Genomic DNA, 23,105 nt, shown 5'->3' on the forward strand with positions numbered 1-23,105 from the left:
GCGCCAGTGCGGGTGCTGGGTGCGGTCAGGTACCCGCGCTCCCCGCCCGCGCGCGCAGTCCGGGACGGACCCAGCCCCAGGGTGAAGTCGGGGGTTGAGCTTCCAGAGGGGGACAGAAGTGGGGGCGGTACCCTCTGCAGGAGTCCACACTTCGTGCCCCGACAATCCGGGATGCGGCCCACCCTGTAGGGTCTGACCCCTCCACCAGAGGTCCCAGGCCCCAGCGAGACTCAGGAAACAGTCTAGGGTAGAGCCGGCTGTCCCTGGGACCCGGGTCACAGGCCTGGCTGGGTCTCGCACTGTCCAAACACTGCGTGGGGTCTTGACCACATCCTGACCGGCCTCAGGCACTACCCAGTGACACTCCTTACTGGTGCTGGGCTTGTTCATGAGGGCACCTGGTGGCCATCAGAGATAGAGACTGCTCTGGAGGTTCTGATAGCAAGTGGCCAAACCCTGCCCTGTCCTGTTAAGAGACCTGCTGCCCTGGAGAAGGAACTTCAAAACACATATGCCCGTGTGCACACAGGCATGCACACACCTATGCACACACACTGCCGGAGGTCATTGAGAAGAGCAGGGGGATGGGAGAGCTCGTGTGGCCCTCCTCGGAAAAGCCATCTGCTCCTCCATGTCTTCCTCCTCCTGGCTTTTTTCTCTCAGTCAGTGAAGCCCCCCTTCCTGTTGCATCTTGAGGCACGATTCCTGTAGATTTGAGCTCTTGCAAATGTCTTTATTCTGGACTGACAGTTTGGCTGGGTATGGAATTCCAGGTTGGAAATGAGGTCCTGTTCTTTCATGATGGAGAAGTTTCTGCTCCATCGCTTTCTAGCTCATTTGGTGTTGAGAAGCTTGAAGCTATTTTGATATTTTTAAGGTCACTTTGATTCTGTTTGTGTGGAAACCATTTTCTGGCGGCTTTTAAGGTCTTCTCTATGTCACCAGTATCTGGCAATTTCCCAGGGAGGTGGCTGGGATGAGTTTCCTACCACCCCTAAGGCAGGACATGTGAGCTGTGTCAGGATGGACACTATGAGGTTGTCTTCAGCTCTTTATGATTTCCTTCTGCTTCCTCTGTTCTGTTTTTCAGAATTATAAATATTTGCTCTAAAGTCAGTCCCCAAACTGCCAGGGTTAGGCACTCACGAGCCTCCAGGCATCCTGGGGGAGCTGCTGGTCTTCACTGAGCCTCAGTGCACACCACAGGCCTGGTTCGTCCTAGCAGGGTCTGAACGTGGCAGGTGGCAGCCAGGCAGTGGCACACACCTTACTGATCCTGAAACCCAGCACTTGGGGTGCTTCCCCGGACCTCCCAGCTCCTGTCTGAGCAGCCTAACCCTCACGTGAGGATGCATGCCAAGGAGAGCCACTGTGACTTTGCAAACTGGTCCCACCCTCCTCTCAAAGTTGCATTTGAGTTTGGGTTTGATCAGAAGTCAGCTGGGAGATGTGACTCGGGTACATCCAAACGGCCCCAGGAGCTGAGTCCCTTTCTCCCCACAGCCAGTCTCCTGGTTCTCCTGACTCTCCAAGAACCAGAATTATGGCTGCTAAGATGCGGAAGGCACCCAACTGGAACCCAAACACAGACAACTGTGACAGTTCTTGGGGCTCAGACGTGTCAGTGGCGTGGATCTAAGGGGAGGACAGACTGGGGTAAAGGTGGGGCCACTTGCACAGAAGAGACTTCCCCAGCTGGTTTAGACCCCTCACTGTGACGTGGAGTCCAGTGGCACTAAGAAGGAAAACATAGCCCACAGCTGAGTGGGGGCATTTGCAACAGTGCACAGAAGAGGGGCACCAGGAAGGCAGTGGGGGTTGGGGTCCCAAGGCTCTGTCTGCAGCCTGAGCTGTCAGGGATGCTGTCCGGTGTCACTGCTCACCCCTCACCGTGGCCTCCACCAGGAACTGTGCTGGGGCCATGCCCCCCAGGGAGAAGAGCGTTCACAGAAAAGGAGTTCTGCCTACTCCTGAGAACTCGGAGGGCTGCGATCACTCTGATGGCTGCTTCCGAACATAGTCCGGCACGACCACATCCTTCTGCCCCCGGCAGAGAGGCCAGTTCACACAAGGTGTCTCTGGGAGAACAGGGAGGACGGAGAAAGCGTCCCCACAAGAGGGGAGAAGACGCACCACACGTGCTGAGCAGCATGTGCAGCAGGCACTCCGGCCGGGGAGCTCAGCTGGGTGGCTGGTGGGTGTCATTATCAGACCCCTTTATGAAAGAGCGATCCAGAGCTCAGGTGACACCTAGGAGTCCCCTGTTCTGGTCCTCAACTCCAAGCACAGTGTGCTTCCCATCATGCCAGAGGTGGAGGGCCCAGAGTCTTCAAAGAGGGGTTTTCCAGTTCCTGGCCCTGTGCTAGGACCTGTCCCAGGACACATCAGTCTGGAGCAAAGCGCCACCCTCTTCCAGGGGCTGCATGCACTGCACTGCGCTCCGCGGCAACTAGAACTTCTTTCAGAACTTGCCTTTTCCTCCCTTATTTTGGCTGTGGTTCCAGCTGAATCCCAGAGTGAGCCAAATGCCCCTCATAACAGCCCCACCTGCCTCCAGTTTCCGGGTGTCCCTGCAGCACCACCCTGCTGAGAGGACAGGAAGCCGCCACGGCTGGCCGCCTGGACCAGCAGGCATGGGGTGGCCCTGCACAGGCCCTTGTCCACAGCGGCCCCCTCCCCCGTCTTCCCCTCTCCCTCCACCAGCAGTTGGGGCCTAGAATAAACCGAAACGAGATCTCAAAACCCAAGCCCTGGGGACACACACTTGACCCCAATGGTTGTAGGATCTTCTGGCGCTTCAGTAAGACTTGAGGGAGGACAAGTGAACAGGATGCGGGGACAAGGGAGATGAATGCCTGAGACACGAAATTGCAGTGATAAACTGAGGAGGGGGTCACTCAGCCCCTGCACTGAAGGTCCTGTGACGGGTGCACACGGGGTGGGCACAGCCGGCTAAGGCCCCTGGACATGGAAACACGCGGCCTGAAACCTTGTGGTGGGCACGGACGGTACAGTGGGGACTCTGGGCATGCACTGGCATCCTGTTTCATGTGGACACCAAGGTCTCAGCCCCGCTCTCGTCAAAATGATGCATGTAAGCTTCCGGGCGGGAGGGAGGTAAAGTTGGGCTCCCTGAGGACTGTGGGGCGGACAGGGTGCCACCCCCCAGGGCAGACCGTGAGGCATTCCGGCAAACAGGCCATCTCAGGAAGCAGGACCCGATGGGGCCCGACAGGCCGGACTTACGGCTCTGCTGCCTCGCGCGGTGCCCACTCTGCCCTGAAGGGCATGGACCTCTCGTGGCCAAGGGTCCAGGAGCCGTGCCCAGAGCTGGTCCTCTGGGTCTAGCCAACTCCTCCCAATAATCCAGGTGCCAGCAGGCTGCTCCACAAGGACGGGAAGCAGGCTGCTGCCAGGACAGCGTCACACAGCTGCCCTCCAAAACCATGCCTGGAAATCAGCACTTCCTCCCCACTGTTCCTGCCAGTTCAACCTGCCCCGAACCCAGACAACTGTGATTTCCGTACTGGGAAGTTCACCCTCAGATGACATTTCACGGACGGTGCTGGGGAGGTTCACAGGCCTTTGGGTCTGACATTTATACAATTTGACAACCCTTATTTTAAAAAATGCATACAAAATCATAAATTCAGGGCCACCTGAAAGGCTCTTGGTTTTGGCTCAGGTCATGATCTCACGGTTCGAGGGTTCGAGCCCTGCATCGGGCTCTGTGCTGACAGCTAGCTCAGAGCCTGGAGACTGTCTGCAGATCCTGTGACCCCTTCTCTCTCTGACCCTCCCTGGCTCACGCTCTTTGTCTCTCTCAAAAATGAATAAAAACATTAAAAAAAAAGCAAACAGTTGTGCCTATTTATTATCACAAAACATTACAAAGGTTTCTCAGCAAACAACTAAGACAAACATTGACTTACAACGCAAATAAAGGAAACCACTGAAAGTCCATTCAAATTTGTATGCAAAAGGATTAGCATCAATGCCATTCATGAATATTCCCCATCAAGGCAAGACTGAGGAAGGAAGAGCCACTTGTTTAGCACTTTTTTATGCAAAGGAACAACTCTGCAAGCTTTAAAACGCAGACAAGATGGGGGCTAACAGGAGGGACTCAGAAGCTCCTAAATTTACCCAAGACCAGCAGCTAGGTCACTCCCGGAATCAGCGTCCAGACCTGCCAGCCTGCGGCAAGGCACAGAGGGGCACAGAAAGAAAGGCTTTGAAACTAGTCGCTAGAAGATATCCTCAGTAGGGTTTCAAGTCTACACCCAAGACTAACTCCCGGAGAAGCATCTCCCTGAACATCAGAGTTGCTCCTGGAGATGAGGCAGGAGCCCGGGGAAAGTCTCCTCAGCAGCGCCTCGCACACCGGCTGCTTCCCTCCTCGGGCTGCAGGGCAGCCGTGTTTTCGACTCAGCCCACACTCCATGGGTCCCTCTGGTCACACCGAATTTCTGGTGACGTTTTACCCAGCAATGACATCTAATGGAATGTACAACCTCCACAGGACGAAACCTTTCTCTCTCATTCTCTACAGGGCTTGGGAATTTAGTCAAGATTCGGGGAGGCAGGCAGGAGGAAGAGGGCGTGGGGACAGGAGGCACCGGCCACAGGTGTCTGGCAAGGACCTGGTGCAGCGCAGTCAGATCTCATTTGATGAGATTTCTCATGATACTCAGGGAGGACCCTCTATACCCTGATCCGAAGTGATTCCAGTGGTTCAAATAGTGGAAGAGCTGGTACAGCTGCAGGCGAGCCTCGAACCCCGGGGCCTTGGGGATCGCGCTGTGGTAGGCAGAGTAGAAGGAGGAAGTGAAGCCCCCAAACATGCCGACTATCGCCAGCTCGTACTCCGAGTGGCCATAGAAGGAAGCCGGGTCGAAAATGATGGGCCCGGAGGAGTCCTCTGCTGCGTTTCCTGCCCAGAGGTCCCCGTGGAGCAGGGCTGGCACGATGTCCAGGCCACGGAACAGGTCAGGGATCTTCAGCTGCAGGGAGGAAATGCATGGTCAGCAAAGAGACCAACACGTGTGGGAGGGATGCAGACCGTGTCTGAGCGGGGTCCAACCGCGCAAGCAGAGCGCCGCAGACCCGCACGGCTCGGGCACCGGCCAGCCTCACGCTGCCCGCCTCAGGGCCGCCCCGTCGGGCCTACAGGGCGAGGCTCCGCTCACCTGCAGAGCAGACCAGAGCTCCAGGGCCTCCCGGTCCCCAGACCCCTTCTCCACCATGTCCATCTGGGGCTGAATGCGCTGCCGGGCGTAGAAGGTGACCCAGTCCTCCTGCCAGTCATTGACCTGCGTGGACAGAGGAAAATGCGGAGCCAAAGGAGGAAGCCCGAATCGCGGAGGTGCCACTGTGAGGGCAGGCTGCGGAAGGCACGGCGGCTGGCTGGCAGACGGTGCCTCGGAGCCGGGCTGGGACCTCAGACCCTCCCAGTGCAGAGCGACAGAGGCCACTCCGGGAGCCCTGGGGTGCTCTTGCCATCTGCACTCACGTGGGGGCACAGCGGCCGGAGCCGGCTGGCCTTCCCCCACCCGCGGCTCACTTCTGGCCCATCCGCCTGGCCCCGAAGACCCCTCTTCCGCCCCTCCCAATGCTGACCATCAGGAGGGAAACAACAGATGCGCACGGAGCGCAGAAAAGCACTCACATGTGTGCACATGGCACTCACACGCGTCTGTGTCCTACACACACACGGGGTGAGCTACAGGCAGGCGTGGAAGGGGCAGAGCTGGCCAAAACACCCCTAGAGCCCCATGGGGCAGGTGGGACCAGGAACCCCAGCCGTCAGCCACTCGCCACCCCAAGCAGGTTCCTGGACAACCTCTCACGACGTTTCAGACTCTGAACAGTGTCTACTGTGCCCCCGTGCCCGCCAGGGAACCCCTGAAAGTCCTCCGGGTCGCCCAGTACTCCTCTTCTGAGGAGCCGCAGCTCCCTCCACAAACGCGGCCACCCCAACCCAGCGTGCGCTGGGCATCAAGCGGAGCCCCTGGGCCGAAACCCCCAGGGGTCAACCACAAACTCTGAAAGCCGAATGGCACAGTTCCCATGCGTCGTGCTGTCGCTGAGTTTAGTATCAAGGAAATTTTCCTTAATTCCTGATTTTTACCCACCTTGAAACCCAGCATCCTGACTTGGTGGCCCTGTTTCTCTGAGCTTATCTAGCATGTGAGGTGGGTAAACCTCATGTCAGCCTCTTAAAAATTAGCAAAGAAAAAAAGGGAGCAAAGACTTTAACTAAATTTCATAAAGAAGGGAGAGGGAGCACTCTCCCTGAGCAGCTGACCTGCCTGGAACCCGGAAGGCAGAGTGCTGCTGTGGCTCACCTGGGGAAGGTACCCGCAGCACGTCACCTCGGCAAACCCGAACCGGTCCACGAAGGCCCGATCCGCCTGCCCGCCTCCTTTCCCTTGCAAAGGAAAACAAGAAGGACGCCTCGGTCCCACACTCCCTCGGCTCGCTCGCGGGGCTCAGGGCCCGGAGGCCTGTCCTGGGCATGCCCTTCCCCCACCCCCATCCAGAGACAGACCCCCCCAGGACCCGGGGACAGAGCCTGCTCCCATACATTCAACGACTGCCAGGCGAGGCACCGAGGACGCTGAGCACAGACACCTGCGAAGGGGGAAAACCAGCCGCCCCTGACCCGGCGGGAGAGGAGGGCTCTCGGCCGCCAGCCCAGCCCTTGCCATCTGTGAAGGACACAGCGCTGGGATCTGAAATGGCCTCCTCTGCGTCCTCTGCGTCTCCCCCGAACTCAGAGCAAACCCCAAAGGCCCGAAGTGTGTGTGGCTTGGAAGGGGCGGACGGAGTCGGAGAGGGTCTATCCCACACAGCAGATTCTCGGCCACCGTCCAGGTGTGTCGGCCACTCACAGCCCCAGGGGCCATCCTATGGGTTATCACGTGCCAAAGGCTGAGCGTGCTGGAAGATCCCCTCAGTGCCACCGCTCACCGGTAGGAAGGTGGCCGTGAGGGCGGGCGGGCCGGCCTCACGTGTGGCTGTTCTTAGAAGATACACCGCACAGAGCGCCAGAGCAGCCTCGCCAGGCTTTCTTCTGGGGAAGGAGGGCTAAAGGAACATGACAGGGCTTCATGTCCACGGAATACCTCCCCTTCCAAACGCACTGTGATAGGACAGAACTGCAGTCACTGCGTTCACTGCCCCCCACACACCTGGCCTTGGGGTTGACGCTCCTTTCCTTTGCCATCAACACAGACCTGACCCTCCTCCAGCCGTGGGGAAGCCGCCCCCACCGCCCACGGGCCGAATGTCCTCGAGGGGCCCTGTGGCCGCATGGCCCCTACCCACGGTGCCGGCCTCCTTCTGGAGCGTCTCCCCAAGCCTCTTGTTCTCTAGATGCAGGTCTGCGAGCTGGGCGCCGAGCTTTGCAGCATGGCTGTGAAGCAAAGAGCATCAGCTCAGTGTGTGTCACACACACACACACGGGGACACAGCCACCCAGTCTCAGGCCACATAGAGCAGGTCAGGGGGTACAGAGTCTGCTTTGGTGGAGCAGAGGGGACAAGAAGGCCCTGGTTGCCTGATGGTCTTTCCCAGCCCCTCCACGGCTGCTGGCTCATCAGCATCTGGCCTGGGGAGACCCTGCCCGACCGCCTTTGGCGTGCCGAGTACATGCCACTCACTCTGCAGAACCCATGATGTGTGGGGTCACGGGCGCCTCAAAATTACACCCCCAGATGCAAGCTTTCAGGTAGGGAACCACTGGGAAGAAAACCAAAGACAACCACGGAAGGCACCACGACAGACCTGCATAGAGAGCGCATGTCCAAATGCTCCATCACTAGCATGCTGCTGCCTCCCGGGGTGTCCAGGACCTTGATGGGCTTGGGCACTCTCACGGTGCCTGTTTGCAGGATGGCCATTAAACTTGCCATCTCCCCTTCAAACATTCTTTTGGCCTTTACGAAAAATAATGGAGATGGGGAAGAAGGGGGAAGCAAGGTTACTTCCAGAAAGGTTCTCCTTGGACATGTTTTCTTGAGCATTACAATTCTTTTTAACACTCTTTTAATGTTTACTTATTTTTGAGAGCGAGTGAGAAACAGAGCACGAAGGCATGTGTGCCATGAGCAGGGGTGGGGCAGAGAGAGAAGGAGACACAGAATCCGAAGCAGGCTCCAGGCTCCAAGCCCTACGCGGGGCTGGAACTCAGTAACGTGACATCATGACCTGAGCAGAAGTCGGACTCTTAACTGACTGAACAACCCAGGTACCCCAGCACCCCCTTTAAAGTTGCTGGTTTTAAGTCAAAATGCTACTGAAGTATGAGCAGAAAAGGGCACAAATGGGAGTATCTGATTTCAAGTCTCACAAGGTCCACAGGTGGCGAGACCGCTGCCCGGAGGCTCCGCCCCCGCCGCCCGCCCCGCACAGGTTCGCCTCATGCGCTTTGCAGCCGGTCTGGCCCGTGCCCCACGGCCTGTCATGCTGCTGCATCAACAGACTTTGTTCTCACTGCTGCACCGCTCTCCGTGGCTTGAACGGTCCGGAATGGGCCCACCCAGCGTGCCGCGGACAGACAGCTGGGCTTCCAGCGGGGGGCTGCTTATTCTCAGGACTGACTCTGTGACCTCAGGCAAGTTAAAGTCTCCGTGCCTGTTCCCTCATCTGTAAAAACGGGGTTAATAACAGCACCAATCTCCCAGGCTCGCTGCCGCTAGGAACCGCGTTAGGAGCTAACACTTCCCTAGCCCGATCCAAACGATCCAATCACAAACGTTCTTATTATACTACCCAGAGGGCCAAAGGCACCGAGGAGGAAGACACAAGCTGTGCCTTGAGAATTTTCAAGTATGCAAGACAGAAAAGAATCTTATGTAGAGCGGTCAATTCCAGTGGGGCGGGAAGGAAAAGAGAAGCACAGTCTGGCGCTCCTCTCCTAGAGGATGGAAGAGACTTTCACTTCCTACAGGGCGAAGCATTAAAAAGTCCTATTTCCCCTACTACCAGCACGCGTCTGTGCTACGGCCAGTACATCCACATAACTCACACAGGATTGTCAAAGCAAGCTAGAAATTTGGAACTACCCCCCAAAGGACAAGAAGGAACTTATGTGAGAAAGATTAGCAATAAGAAAATGGACTTGGGGTGCTCATGGCTGGCTTGATCAGTGGAGTATGTAGCTCCTGATCTCAGGGTTGTGAGTTCAAGCCCCATGTTAGGTGCAGAGATTACCTAAAAATAAAATCTTAAAAAAAAAAAAAAAAGACAGGGTGCCTGGGTGGCTCAGTCAGTTGAGCATCCGGCTTTGGGTCAGGTCATCATCTCGCGGTTCGTGGGTTCTAGCCCCACGTCGGGCTCTGTGCTGACAGTTCGGAGCCTGGAGCCCAGAGCCTGTCTTCGGATTCTGTGTCTTCCTCTCTCTCTGACCCTCCCCTGCTCATGATGTCTCTCTCTCTCTCTTTCTCTCAAAAATAAGTAAGACATCAAAAAATAAAAAAAAGAAAATGGACTTTGATGACAAAAGAAGGAAGAACCTGGAGAAACAGCACCAGAAGAACAAGGCTTGAAAGTGTCACTAAGTGGCCCACTGCCACCATCAGAAAGGATCTGCTGCCACTCTCATCCACACCCATCCTGAACTGTAACAAATGCCAGGGAAGGTGCAAACACACACACACGCCACACAAAGGGGAAGAACAAACACCGGAGAACCCTGCGGCAGGTGAGGGGGCACCACACCCCCACACAAGGACCGCACGAGGGCAGCTGATCTCCACGCACAACACAGGGCTGAAGGCTGGTCTAGAGAGAAATCATCCCAAAGCATGGAAGGTGCGATTCACATCCGGGAAGAGAATGAAAACCTTTGCAAGAGTAATTTCTAAGGACAGAATGAAAGCGCGCCAGGTGTGGGACACGCGGCCTTGGTCCTGGGGTTGGTCCCTGCAGCCCTGTTTGACACAAGGATTGCCCAATCCTGCTCACTGTCTACTGGAGCCAGCCTGGGCCCTCCAGCTGAGAGTCCTGGGTGACCCATCCAGACGGGGCAGAGGTGACACCAACAACCAGGGGTAAGCACAAGGTCTATAGCGAGGTTCACCTATGTTCCACAGGGCCCTCTGGAAGCAGCTCCTGCAGGAATGAAGTTTTCGCAGTGGGTGGCTGCGATGGACGGACCGTTTGTACCTGTCCCCCCAGGCCTCTGTTGACACCTAACCCACAATATGGCGGAGTTTGGAGGCAATTAGGCTCCATGAGGCTGCAGCCCTCAAAACGGGACCTGCGCTCTGAGGCCCCAGAGGGCTCCCTTGCCCCTGTGACAGGTGCGGACACAGGGAGCAGTCCCCTCCCCCTTCAAGTGGGCTCTCACCAGACACGGTCCAGCGCCCAGAACCGAGAACACCCATCTGCCCTCAAGCTGTCCAGTCTGTGCTATTCCGTCACAGCGGCCTAAACTGCCAAGTGGCTACGCTACCCTCAAGAATTCGTAAAGGAACCCAGGACAAAAAGTTTCCACTACCAGCCCCTGTTCAAAACTCCCCAAACAAGGGACGTTCTCAAAGAGCGGCTGCATCCATCACTGGAAAACCATCCCCAGAACCCACCACTCACACCACAGCGGGAAGCAAACCTGGCGCAGGGGTCCCCAGAGGGCTGCCCAAAGGGTCCGCTAACCTCCCCGGCGCTGATATGATGGATTCTGGGTGCTCGACCCCAGGATCGCCAGACGCAGCCTGACGGGCAAGGGCGTCACCAAGGACCACTGCCCTGTAGCCCTCCTGTGCGGCCCTCACCCCCACGCCAGACCCCGAATCGCGGACCTCGGACCCCCTCGACTCCGGACCAGGACCCCAGCCCAGAATCTCGGCCCCCCCACGCCCATCCCAGATCCCGACTGGCGGACCTCGGACCCCCTAGACTCCAGACCAGGACCTCAGACCCCGCCCCGGGCCTGCAGCCCCACCCAGACCACCATCGCCGACCAGCACCCAGCCACCCACCCCGGCCCCGCCCACGGCGGCCCTGACCTCCGCCTTGGAGTTCACTTTAACAAACACGCGTCCTCTGTCCGTGTCGTAACTCCGGCCCTGGCTAATGCACCCGCCCCCCAAGTGACCCGTAGCCTTGACGAAGTCGCAGCCCAGCTCCCTCTTCAGCAGGGCCTGCATGTTCGACGCAGCGCGGCAGCAAACTGCCTTAGGCGGGAGGGGAAAAAGGATGGCGGAGAACGCACAGTGATTGGGTGAGTTGTGGGCGGGACCATGCCGCCAGAACTCCTGCGGATTGGGTGAGAGGCTGAGAGGCGGGATCGGGCCGGGAGAACTCGCGGGGACCGCGTGAGACCTTGAGGGGCGGGACTGGGCCTCCAGAACACTAGGGGATTGGGTGAGGAGCAGCGAGTCTCTTCCGGCGGTTGTGGAGTTGATACTGGTGGTAGGCGAGACAGCGCCCCCTTCTGGCCTCCGTCTCCATTTTAGGACAGATCTTCTATTAATGTTCATACACGTGATTATGGGTTAGCATCGTCTCCCCAGCTGGACTAGCGATTGGAGTCAGCGTTGCTCCCTGTATTAGTTGGGGTTCTCCAGAGGAGAGGGGAGGACAGGATATATACCCGGAGAGAGAGGTTAATTTTAAGGGTGGGCTCTGTTAACCTTAAAAATAATAAAACTTTCAGTTATTTTACCAGCAAAGATAGGGTTATTTGGGAATAGCAGAGACTTGCTTGACAGGATAAGTAGGCTTGCCAGAACCAGAGGCAAGTCTGGAGAACGGAGAAAGGAAACGGGGCTGTAAGAGAGACACCAGGATGACACCAGGTGCTGGTCACACCAAGTGCTGGACACAAGTCAGACGGTGAAATCACTATTTGCAGCAGCAATAAACTAAGTAGGGTAGCGTGGGTGGCTCAGTTGGTTAAGCATCCGACTTCAGTTCAGGTCATGATCTCGTGGTTGGGTCTGTGGGTTTGAGCCCTGCATCTGGCTCTGTGCTTAAAGCTGGTGCCTGCTTCAGAGTCTGTATCTCCCCCTCTCTCTGCTCCTCCCCCGTTTAGGCTCTGTCTCTCTCTCTCTCTCACTCTCTCTCAAAAATGAATAAACATTAAAAAAAATTTAATAATAAAAATAAATAAACTAAGTAAAAACTGTGTAATCAACAGAGGACTCGATATATTTGCAGTAGAAGTGGCTCCAAAACCTACAATAGTTTGTCAACACGCAACGCCTCCGCGGGAACCGCAAGACTGGACATGTTACTGTGTATATTCCCTGCGTCTTAAATACTGTTTTCTACTTGAGGCTATCAAACTAAGAACTATTCAGATTTAGTCTCTTATTTGTCAGTCAACTAAATGCTAATCAACTGATGCACATAATCTATTTAATTTGTATGTGTTTATGTTTTATGCCCATGTCATAGGCTTTATTATTAAAATATAAATAAATAGAGGAAAAGGGGGACTGGATGCTCTCTCATTGGCTGCACTGTTGCCAGTGCAGCAGGAAACCTTCCTTCCTGTTGTTGGGTAAGTAGTGTCCACCTGCAAGGTGCCCTCCTCATGCGAGGTCTGCAGTTGATAACGAGTCCTGATTGCCACAGGTCCCCTCCCACCCCCACCACACTATCAATTTATTTAATTAATTATCTCAACTACATTAAATTAAAATGTAAAGGCTACTGGGCCGATTTAGCAGCTTCGATGAGAGAATTAGTAAACTGAAAGGTATTAGAAGTCGTGAAAAATGTAGCGCAAGAAGACAAACAGGGAAATTACAGGCAAGAGAAGAGACATGGAAAATAGTAGACATTTAACTGGAGTTCCAGGGGCACCTGGGTGGCTTAGTCGGTTAAGCCTCCGGCTTCGGCTCAGGTCAGATCTCACGTTCCTGGGTTCGAGCCCCGTGTCAGGCTCTGTGCTGACAGCTCAGAGCCTGGAGCCTGCTTCAGATTCTGTGTCTCCTTCTCTCTCTGCCCCTCCCCCTCTCATGCTCTGTCTCTCTCTGTATCAAAAATAAATAAAACATTAAAAAAAAAAGTTTAACTGGAGTTCCAGAAAAGGGGAAAGAAACAGGCTATGACTGAACAGAAATTGGCTGAGAATTTTCTAGAACTGATGAAATACACCAATCCTCAGATCTAAGTTCACCCCAGATCTTAAGCTGGATAAACTAAAATTCACATGTAGGCAATACCAGTGAAATCGCAGGCCACCAAAGGTACAGGAAATCTCTAATGTAGCCAGCAAGAAATGTCAGATTGCTTTTTTTTTAATGTTTATTATTTATGGGGGGGGTAAGGGGAGAGAGAGGGAGACACAGAATCCAAAGTCTCCAGCTCTGAGCTGTCAGTACGGATCCTGACACAGGGCTCAAACTCACGAACTGAGATTATGACTTGAGGCGAGGATGCTTAACCGACTGAGGCCCCCAGGCACCCCAGACCGCTGTGAGATGATTGTTTGGTTTGCCAACACTAATACCGGAAGCCAAAAGGTAGTGGATGATTGTCTCCAAAAGAGTATAACTACCCAGTAAAAATAAGTTTTCAAGAATGAAAATGAAATAAAGACATTCCTAGAGAAGCTGGCAGAATAGGAGGGTGTTAGACTCACCTTGTCCCACAGAGACAGCTGGACAACACCCACATCAGTGTAAGTGACCCAGAAATGACCTGAGCACGGCAGAACAGACTCACCATAGCTAAATGTAGAGTAGAAGCCACAGGGAAGAGGGTAGAAAGGGAGGGGACACAGTTGGGAGCCAAACAGAACTGGGGACTGTCCTCAGGAGGGAGAGACACAGGTACCTGGAAAGGGGAGAGGACCAGATCCTCCCGCCAGCCACCCAGGCAAGGGGAACCCACATGAAAAACAGAGGGGCGTAATTTCACGAGTTCACAAGCCAGTGGGGCTTAGCACTTGGAACTGGGTGGTCAGGCAACTGAGCATCTGACTCTTGATTTCCGCTCAGGTCATGATCCTAGGAACCTGGGATAGAGCCCCCACTTGGGCTCCAAGCTGAACATGGAGCCTACTTGGGATTCTCCCTCCCTCTCTCTCTCTCCACACGCCCTCCGCGACTACCCTTCTCCTTTCCTCCACGAAATAAAAGGGAAAAAAAGACATTATTCAGACTGAAGACCATTTGCTTTTATTTCTAGCGATGCAATTTTCTACCAGCAGAACTGTCCCAAAGGAAACCCGAAAGAAAGTGATCACAGGTTTTAAAGCCGAAATGTAAGGAGCGAAGAGCAAAGAAAGTGCTACATAAAAGAGAAAATTTAATTAAATATTGTAGAAAATAACAGTAAGTCTTATGATAAAATGAGTTTAAAAATAATTGGATTTTACACTTTAAAAGAGTAAATTGTTCTAAGGTGTTTGTGTTGTTTGTTCAAGAGTAAAGGTAATAGGGGCGCCTGGGTGGCTCACTCAGTTAAGTGGCCGGCTTCGGCTCAGGTCATGATCTCACAGTTCATGGGTTCAAGCCCCATGTCGGGCTCTGTGCTGACAGCTAGCTCAGAGCCTGGAGCCTGCTCAGATCCTGTGTCTCCCTCTCTCTCTCTTGTAAGAGTCAAACATACAGCATAAATATAAGAAAGGTTTGGGGCGACTGACTGGCTCAATCAGAGGAGCAACTGACTCTTGATTTGGGGGCTGTGAGTTGGAGCCCCACATTGGGTGTAGAGATCACTAAACAAACAAAACTTTTACAAAATAAGGCTAAAAGAAGTGCCGTAGAGCACTGGCCAAGAGAGAGCTGACAATGTCACTACAAAGATGTGACTAGTAGATTGGAAGGCAGCCCCCCAGGTATCACATGGCTCCAGCGGCGTCGGCCACACAGACTGTAAGGGAAACTCCTGCAGCTGTGCAGTTCCGAGGGTCAGAGACGTGTCCTCAGACAAAGATGCGCATCGCATACTGATGAGAGGTCTAACACGGGAAGGAAAATCAAGTTTAACTGTGGCTGTGGTAGCCTTACACAGAGTGAGCGGTGCCCGGTGCGTGATGTGTGATCGCTCGGCCTACAATGAAAGGGCCACAACTCCTCTAGGAAAAAAATGTAAGAGAAGGATATAGAAGGGCATCTTAAGACGTAAAGCTTTAGCCATAAACTACATTAAAGCCATTAAAATAAAGACTTAAGGATGCCTGGGTGGCTCAGTCGGTTGAACGTCCAACTCTTGATTTTGGCTCCGCTAGTGATCCCACACTTGTGAGTTCGAGCCCCATGTCTGGCTCCAGGCTGAGCATGGACCCTGCTTGAGATTCTCTCTCTCTCTCTCTCTCTCTCTCTCTCCTTCTCCCTCTGCCCCTCTCCCCTGCTCTCTCTCTAAAATAAGAAAAATTTAAAAGTAAAATGAAGATTTTCTTTTCACCAAAAGATATCTTTTTTGACGTTTATTATTGAGACAGAAACAGAGCATGAGTAGGGGAGGGGCAGAGAGAGGGAGACACAGAATCTGAAGCAGGCTCCAGGCTCTGAGCTGTCAGCACAGAACCTGACACGGGACTCGAACCCACACACCATGAGATCATGACCTGAGCCGAAGTCGGCCGCTTAACTGGCTAAGCCACACAGGTGCCCCTCACCAAAAGATATCTTAAAGATAATGAAAAGACAAACAACTGAGTGGGAAAAGACATTTTTCAATACATACAATTCACAAAGAACTAGAATCCCTTTGTTTTTTAAGTAGCACCACACCAGGCTTGAACTCACAACCCTGAGATCAACACCTGAGCTGAGATCCAGCCAGTGGTTTTATTAGTTTTCTAGGGATGCCATTTAAAAATGCCGTAGACTGGAGAATGGAAACAATAGAAACTTATTTTCTTACAGCTCTGGGGGCCCCGAAGCCCAAGATCAAGTTGTCTTCAGGGTTGGTTTCTGGTAAGACTAGTCTTCTCAGCACGAAGTCCTCACTTTGTCTTCCCGCAGCCTCTTTTCTCTGGACTATGGGGAGTGAGCTCTGGTGTCTATTGGATTAGGACCTCGCCCTGCGACCTTATTTAACCTTTATTACCTACCTATGTCCAAACACAGCCACATGGCCGTTAGGGCTTCCACACGTGGGTGTGGGAGGGGTGGGCACAGTCCCGTGTCTAACCCCTGGTTTCCCTGGAGGTCAGTATACGCTGGCCGAAGCGCATGCTGTTGGCGCCTGACTGTGCGCCTGCAGGTCTCCCAGACGCCAGGCACGCCAGCCTGAGGTCCTCAGGCACCAGCTCCTGGGGCTCTGAGCTTTCCCTGACCCCACACAGTGCCAAGGGGGTGCACTTCAGTCACTGCCCTGCCTCGTGGGAGCACAAGTGGGGGTGGTACACAGAGACAGGGTGACAGAAGATCTGAAGCAGGCTCTGAGCTGTCAGCACAGATGCCTGTGTGAGGCTCAAACCTAGGAACCGTGAGATCATGACCTTAGGCAAAGTTGGACACTCACCCGACTGAGCCACCCAGGTGCCCCTACATTGCATTTCACAATTTTGAAAAGCAAAAATAAGCACATAAAAATCTGTAAATGATAGTAAATAAAATAATTAAAACTTCAGGGGAGAGTGAGGAGAATTAAAATTATTCTGAAGGCCATTTGAAAAAATATGTATATTCTGAAGGCCAGTGGTCTGTGAATCACATCCATTATTGTCCTGTATGAGAGGCTAGCGACAGCCCATCTCCACGGTCCCTGCACTTGCCCTCTGTGGCAGGAGCACAGGTTTCCATGAGAACTATGCCACCACTAAGTAAGGTAGGCTAGAATGGACTTTACCACACCAAGTTAATTCCTGACCTCTCTGAGAAGGTTTATAAATTGTTTCTCAACTTTCATTTGAATGAAGTTATTTTTGTCATACTGGTGTGGTTTGAATTATTGGAATTCAGAGCCACAGCAAAGAAAGATTTCTTGAGACACCTTCAGTGCTAATAGGTGGCTTTGGTAAAGCACAGGGTCGGGGCCTGTGGGCAGGAAGAGCTGCACTGGGGTTGTGGCGGGTGACTGCTGCACGCCGTCAGGTTGGGAGGGCGTCAGGGACAGCGTAAGTCTCTAAGGTGTTTTGGAAGCATGGTTTCCAGGACCATGAGGGGCTCGCTGCTATTAGGAAAAGGTCATTTATTACTCTCGAATTAAACCTCAGCATGAGACCCTACAGATGTATGTCTGGGGCCCATATGTCTGGAGGATGATCACTGACACATGTCTTGGGGATGGAGATAAAGGAAGTTTCCAAAGGGATGTTTACATGGTGAAGGAGACTTACAGGATCCTGGCGGTCTGGGGGGGGGGGGGTAGTCAGGCTAAGGTTCTCTTTTGCCCCTAGCAAGGTGTCAGCCCCCAGGCAGCTGAGCTCCTTGAGGAAGGTCACTCTGCCTGTCTCAAGGACTTGTCAATGGGCTGCAAGTTGTAAGGAATTTTAATTTTTCATTTGCCTTTGTTCCCACATCAATACCAGTTTCATCCACACGAGATTTTGCAGACTGTACCTGCCGTTACGGATGTTCTCTCCGGCTCAGGATTTCTGCCAGGTCTAATTTTCCTGAACCAAATGGAAAGATCTAAAGTTCATCAGGCATTGTTTTAGCCAATCTTTATAAATCTGTGTTGATTATTTGAAGCAGGGATATTAATTATGTATTAGATACAGGACCAATCATGTGTGTTTAGTCATCCACGAGAAACCGCTCCTCATTGGTTCCATGGAGGAAGACGGGGCTCTAGCTCTGGAAACCAGATGATGTCATGCCTAGATATTCTGCAGCCTTTGAGCGGAACTCCTGCTTTTCAGCAATCTGCTGTTGCCCCTCTCAGGTCTGCCCTCCATGGACCTCTTCCTCTCTGCAGCAGGGTTTGCTCCCCCGTGTCCTGAGGCCATCCTGCTGAGGACAGCTCCAGCCTCCTCTTTCCTGTCTGATTCTCTGTCCGTGGCCTGCCTTGTGCTTGCATACGAGTGTGTGTGTGTGTGTGTGTGTGTGTGCGCACTGGTACCTCGACCCAGCTCTCCCCACCCTGATGGCAAGACCCAGGCCCATTCCTGTTGCACAGCCTACATGTGCCTCACCTCTGACTTCGACAGCCTGTAATGCACTAATGACACTGAAAGGAGGGGACAAATCGCGGTTAGCCCAAGGGTGCATGGAAGGGTGAAGGGCACCCAGTGGAGGCTCCCTAGGTCCTCCACAGGGACATCAACAGATGGCATAACTGAGCACTTACTGTGTACCAGCAGCTTCCTCAACACTTGTAACATGTGCTACTCCTGGACTTCGCACAAGGAACCCTTCTCCCTTAAGAAATGGGGCCCAGGGAGTAGGGTGCTTGCCCAAGTAGGGTGCTTGACCAAGGTCAAAGTGGGAAACAATGGAGCGAGGATCCCGCCTTAGGCAAATCTCTGACTCCCTGTGACCTCAATGTGCAAAAAGCAAGGTCACCGCACTCCCCAGGTGGGTCTGCGGATGCGTCCGCCCCAGCCAACTTCCCAAGAATGGGGGCGGCTCTCACAACCCCCTCGCGGGTCCTCAAGGTCGTGCCGGTCGTGTGGGGGGTCCCGCCGCCCGACTTCTCCGCGGTCCTGCCGGAGCATTCCCGGGGAAGACCACCGCCAGCCTCTGACAGGTGGCTGCCCTGCCACGCAGCCCCTCCTGCAGGCTCCTCATCCGACCCCAGTCGCAGGGACCCTCCCGCCCGGGCAGGCAGGGGTCGGGCGGGGTGGGGGACTGCGCGCGTCAGGGCGGCGGAGAACGGAGGATTGCGGGGCTCCAGCCTTCGGCCCGGAGCGCTTCGGACTAGCCCGGGGCCTTCCCACCCCAAGTCCCTCCCCGGCTTTAGGTAGCCGAGAGGTGGGCGGGCGGGATCTGGGCGGGACAGAAGGGGGGGGCAGGTGAGCGTCTGGGCGGAGCAATGGGTGGGTGGGACCTGTAGGACCTGGGCGGGGCAGAGCCTGAGAGCAGCCCTGGGTGGGCGGGGCCTCGGGCGGGGCCTCGGAGGAGCAGTGAGCGGGAAAGCGGGTGGGAAAGACAGTGAGCGGGGATCTGGGCAGGACAGCAGGGGCGGGGGCGGAGTGGACAAGACTTGGGGGCGGGGCCATTTGGCAGTAGGTGGGCGGGGGAGAAGGCGGGGCTTGGGCGGGTGGGCGGTGTCTGAGTGGGCCGGTGGAGGAGACCGAGGGGGTGGGGTGGGCGGAGCAGCGGGGGCGGGGCAGAGGGCGGGGCCTTAGTGGAGCAAATGTCAGACAGGAAACCTCCATTAAAGATTCTGTCTAGCGACTCTCGTGCTTTCTGGGGCATCCATGAAGCTACAGTTTTGCCTAAAATAGTTTTCTATGTCGGAAGAACAACTGGCACCTTGGTTGTGAATTCTTGGTGAGTCATCAGCAACATGCACCCAGTGTGAAACTGCGCTCAGCTGTTAGTTGCTGTTTACTTCTTGTCAGCAGGGGAGAGAAATAACGAGAGTTAATTGGTGTGTGCAAGTGCCTGGCTCTGGAGAAAATATGGTCAGCCCCTTTTTAGTTCTTCAGTCTATTTTTATTTGAGCATCAGAGAAGGAAACCTAAGAAATGCTTTTCTACAGTCAAATGGGATAAAATTTTCACATTATGTAGAGAGATTGGTTGCATATCATCCAGAAGTGGCAGATATTCCTTATCTCCCCCACACTCCGTAGAGAAGGACCCCTCGATGGTGCTCTAGGCCAGAGGCCGCTGCACAGTGCCGCACACACACCAACTGTGTGCCATGAGCTCTGCGCCTCAGGGGCCAAACAGGTAACAGGTGACTGGAAGTTCCACCATTAAACAGATACTATGGGGCCCATGAATTCCAGGCCTACACACATATCCAAGGGACACGAAAACATACATCCACAGAGACACTTGGACACAAATGTTCAAAGCAGCTCTATTCTCTGAGCCAAAAGATGGAAACAACCCAAATGTCTATCAACAGATTAATAGATAAGCAAAATGATGTCCATCCATACAATGTAATATTATTTGGCTTTAAAAGGGTAGGGAATTCTGACATCTACTACAACATAGGTGAACAGTAAATGCATGTTAGTGAAATAATCCAGACACAAAAGAGTGAATATTGTGTGATTCTGTCTGTATGAGGTCCCCAGAGCAGTTGTGTTCACAGACAGAAAGGAGTACAGTGGTTTCCAGGGGTTGGGGGGATGGAAAGTTAGTATTATTTTGTTTTATTTTTAAATGTTTAAGTTTGGGAGAGAGATACAGTGTGGGTGGGGAAGGGATAGAGAGAGAGGGAGACACAGAATCCGAAGAAGCCTCCAGACTCTGAGCTGTCAGCACAGTGCCAGACGGTTGGTTCAAACCTACAAACAGTGAGATCATGACCTGAGCCAAAGTCACTTAACTAACTGAGCCACCCAGGAGCCCCTATTTTATTTTAGAGAGAGAATGAGAGAGCAGGGGAGCGGTGGGGAGAGGGGGAGAGAGAAGCAGGCTCCGTACTGTCAGCACAGGCCTCGATCCCATGATCCTGGGATCATGACCTGAGCCAAAATAAATCACAAATCAGATGGTCAACAGACTGAGCCACACAGGTGCCCCTCAGGAGGGAGTTAGTGTTTAACAGGGACAGAGTTTCAGCTTGAGGACAATGAAAATGCTCCACAGATGGGTAGTGGAGATGACTGCACAACAATGCCACTGAACTGTATATTGAAGTGGGTGAAATGGTAGAGTTTATGGTGTATATATTTTACTACAACTTGAAAATAAAAACAGAACAAAACCAGGGCTGCGTCGGTGTACCGGCCAGCTCCAGCTGTAGTCAGGGCCTCCGGCCCTCATGGTTTCTCCGGGCCCTCCTTTCCTCAGTGTAGAGGGCCGCCAACCCCCACCTGTCAGGGTCGGTCGTCATGAGGTTAACGTGGGCACCACAGGCATCCCAGGACTCTCACCATTGGCCTCCACCACTCTGGACCCTTGCTCCTGGCCCCAGGTGCAGCGTGGGAAGACTCCGGGCTCCCCTGGAGTCACGCCTCACCTGCACTTACCATTGAATGTCACAGCTGGAGGAAACTGAGATCAGTCACAATCAGCCAGAAGGTGTTCATGGGAGCTTCCGGAGGAGGAGGAGACCGGCCTGTTCTAGTCTTAGGGCCAGGGGCTGCCATGTGCAACGCTGGAGGCATTTTTAGGGGTTACAACTGCGTGAGGAGCACACTGGCATCTAACAGATAGGGGCCGTCAGCACCCAGCAATGCACAGAACAGCCCACCACAGAGCAGTCTCTTCAGGCGGGTCCACACACCCTGCTCTAGACCCGAGAGCATCCAACAACCGGGGAAAGGCTGGCTGAGGGGTAGGTGGGCACGAACCTCCCAGTCCGGCTCTCCAGTGGGCAGAACTCCACACTCCAGAACTCATTCTCACTCTGGGTGGGTCCAGGGCCCCTCACTGCCATGGACGCAGTTGTGGACTGAACATGTCCCTGCCAAAAAGCCATATATTGAAGCCCTAAATCCCAATGTGATAACACATGGGCATGTGGCCCTTGGAAGCTACTTAGAGCTAGTTAAGACATTCAGAATGGGGCCCTTGCAATGGGATTAGTGCCCTTAGAAGAGAGACACCAGTAAGCTCACTTTCTCTCTCGCTCTTGCTCTGGCTCCCCACTGTGTCAGGAGGGAGTAGAAAGGCAGCTGTGTGCAAGGCTGGAAGAGGGTCTCACCAGGAACCAAAACAGCTGGCGCCTTAGTCAGGACTGCTAGCCTGCGGAATGGTGCAAAGTAGATACCTGCTTGTTTACACCCTCAGCTTAGGGCACTTTGTCATAGCAGCCCAAGCTGATGAAGACAGGCCCCTTCTGCTTGCCAGTGGCCCTGATAGGGGCTTCTCCATATTGTGTGTGTTTGTGAAATCTGCACCTGCTGCTTGTGCAAAGGGAGTACATTTTTCAGTTGCTGTGCCTTTCCTGGGGCTGGGGATAGTTAGCCCAACGTGTGGAGACGATAAGTGTGCAAGCAGGCCATTTCAATTAGACGGGATGCACAGGAGTGCGTGCAGACCCCACTCTGCCCAGCACAGGGTGCACTGCCAGGCCCAACCACATCTCAAGGTAGGAGCCCTGAGGGTCGTCAGGTGGGGACCTTGATTATGCATATTCAGATACATTCTAAGCTGAATGGATACAGGGTTGCCAAACATGACAAATCTTCCCTGTGGGTTGCTGACCAGAGTCCCCTACTACAGTTGATTGGTCCTGGGGTAGGCATGCATTGATTCCCACCAGCGCCAATCCCTACGTGGGAGTTCTGGGATAGGATTTGAGGGCAATTCAGGCCAATCTCTCCCCAGAGCCCATTACTCCCTAGATGGTGAGAGAAGTCTGGGGACTGCAGGGTTCCTACCTTGTCCTGTCCTCCAGCACCCACACCGACACGCTCACATAGCACCTGTAAACGCACCGACACACGTGCATAGACACTTGCGCGCACATGCACACAAGAGAAGGCACAGAGATGCACATCAATAAGCACATAGGCACGTGCACTCACGCACTGCAAGACAAAGGCGAGGCTCTGGAGGAGCGGTGGGGACCACGGCGAGCCCGTGCTCACCTGGGACAGGGGCCTTTGACACAAGGCGACCGGCCTTGGCCTCCAGGCGCACGTCCGAAAACGGAACTCGCCTTTGTGGCTCCCCGACCCGGCCTAGCGACTTCTCCAGGTGGGTAGCAGGGCCTGGAAGCCTCAGCAGCAGGGGACCCCCTCCTGAGCCCAGCACCGCCCTCCCGGCTCCAAGGGAGTGCGAGACCCGGCTCCGCCCCCTGCCTCTCCGCCCCTGGCTCCGCCCCACCCCGCCTCGGGGTTTCATTGGCTGTGGCCGTAACAATCTTGCCCTCAGCCCTGCCCCTGTCCCGCCCATCAGTCAGCTTTGGCCGCGAAGACCTCATCCACCCAGGAGGGGCGGGTGGACGTCGGCCTGGAGGCGGAGACGAAAGAGAGATGGACGGGCAGCCCAGCCAATGATCGCGCCCAGCCCCCCCTAGCAACTGCGCCTCGCCAATGACGGGGCGTGGCGGGCGTGGCGGGGCGGGGCTGCGCGCTGTCTGCTGCGGCGGCCGCGGGCCCGCGGCGATCTGCGGACGGGG

General features: G+C 54.4%; 1 protein-coding gene across 2 annotated transcripts; it reads right to left on the minus strand.

The window, feature by feature from the left end:
• Positions 1-3,847: 3,847 nt before the first annotated feature.
• FN3KRP (fructosamine 3 kinase related protein) lies at positions 3,848-11,203 on the minus strand. Of its 2 annotated transcripts, XM_029928682.1 has the most exons (6): positions 11,013-11,203; positions 7,789-7,940; positions 7,326-7,417; positions 6,348-6,430; positions 5,190-5,312; positions 3,848-5,003 (listed from the first exon to the last, which is right to left on the minus strand). In XM_029928682.1, the coding sequence occupies exons 1-6, from the start codon at positions 11,151-11,153 to the stop codon at positions 4,665-4,667; spliced, it is 930 nt and encodes a 309-aa protein (XP_029784542.1). In that variant the 5' UTR covers positions 11,154-11,203; the 3' UTR covers positions 3,848-4,664. The 2 variants fall into 2 exon arrangements, with proteins under 2 accessions (XP_029784542.1, XP_029784543.1); XM_029928683.1 differs by lacking the exons at positions 7,326-7,417; positions 7,789-7,940; positions 11,013-11,203 and adding an exon at positions 6,587-7,222.
• Between the last annotated feature and the right edge of the window lie 11,902 nt (positions 11,204-23,105).

Source organism: Suricata suricatta, chromosome 17, assembly GCF_006229205.1.
Source record: "Suricata suricatta isolate VVHF042 chromosome 17, meerkat_22Aug2017_6uvM2_HiC, whole genome shotgun sequence".
In the NCBI taxonomy this organism is placed as follows: domain Eukaryota; kingdom Metazoa; phylum Chordata; class Mammalia; order Carnivora; family Herpestidae; genus Suricata; species Suricata suricatta.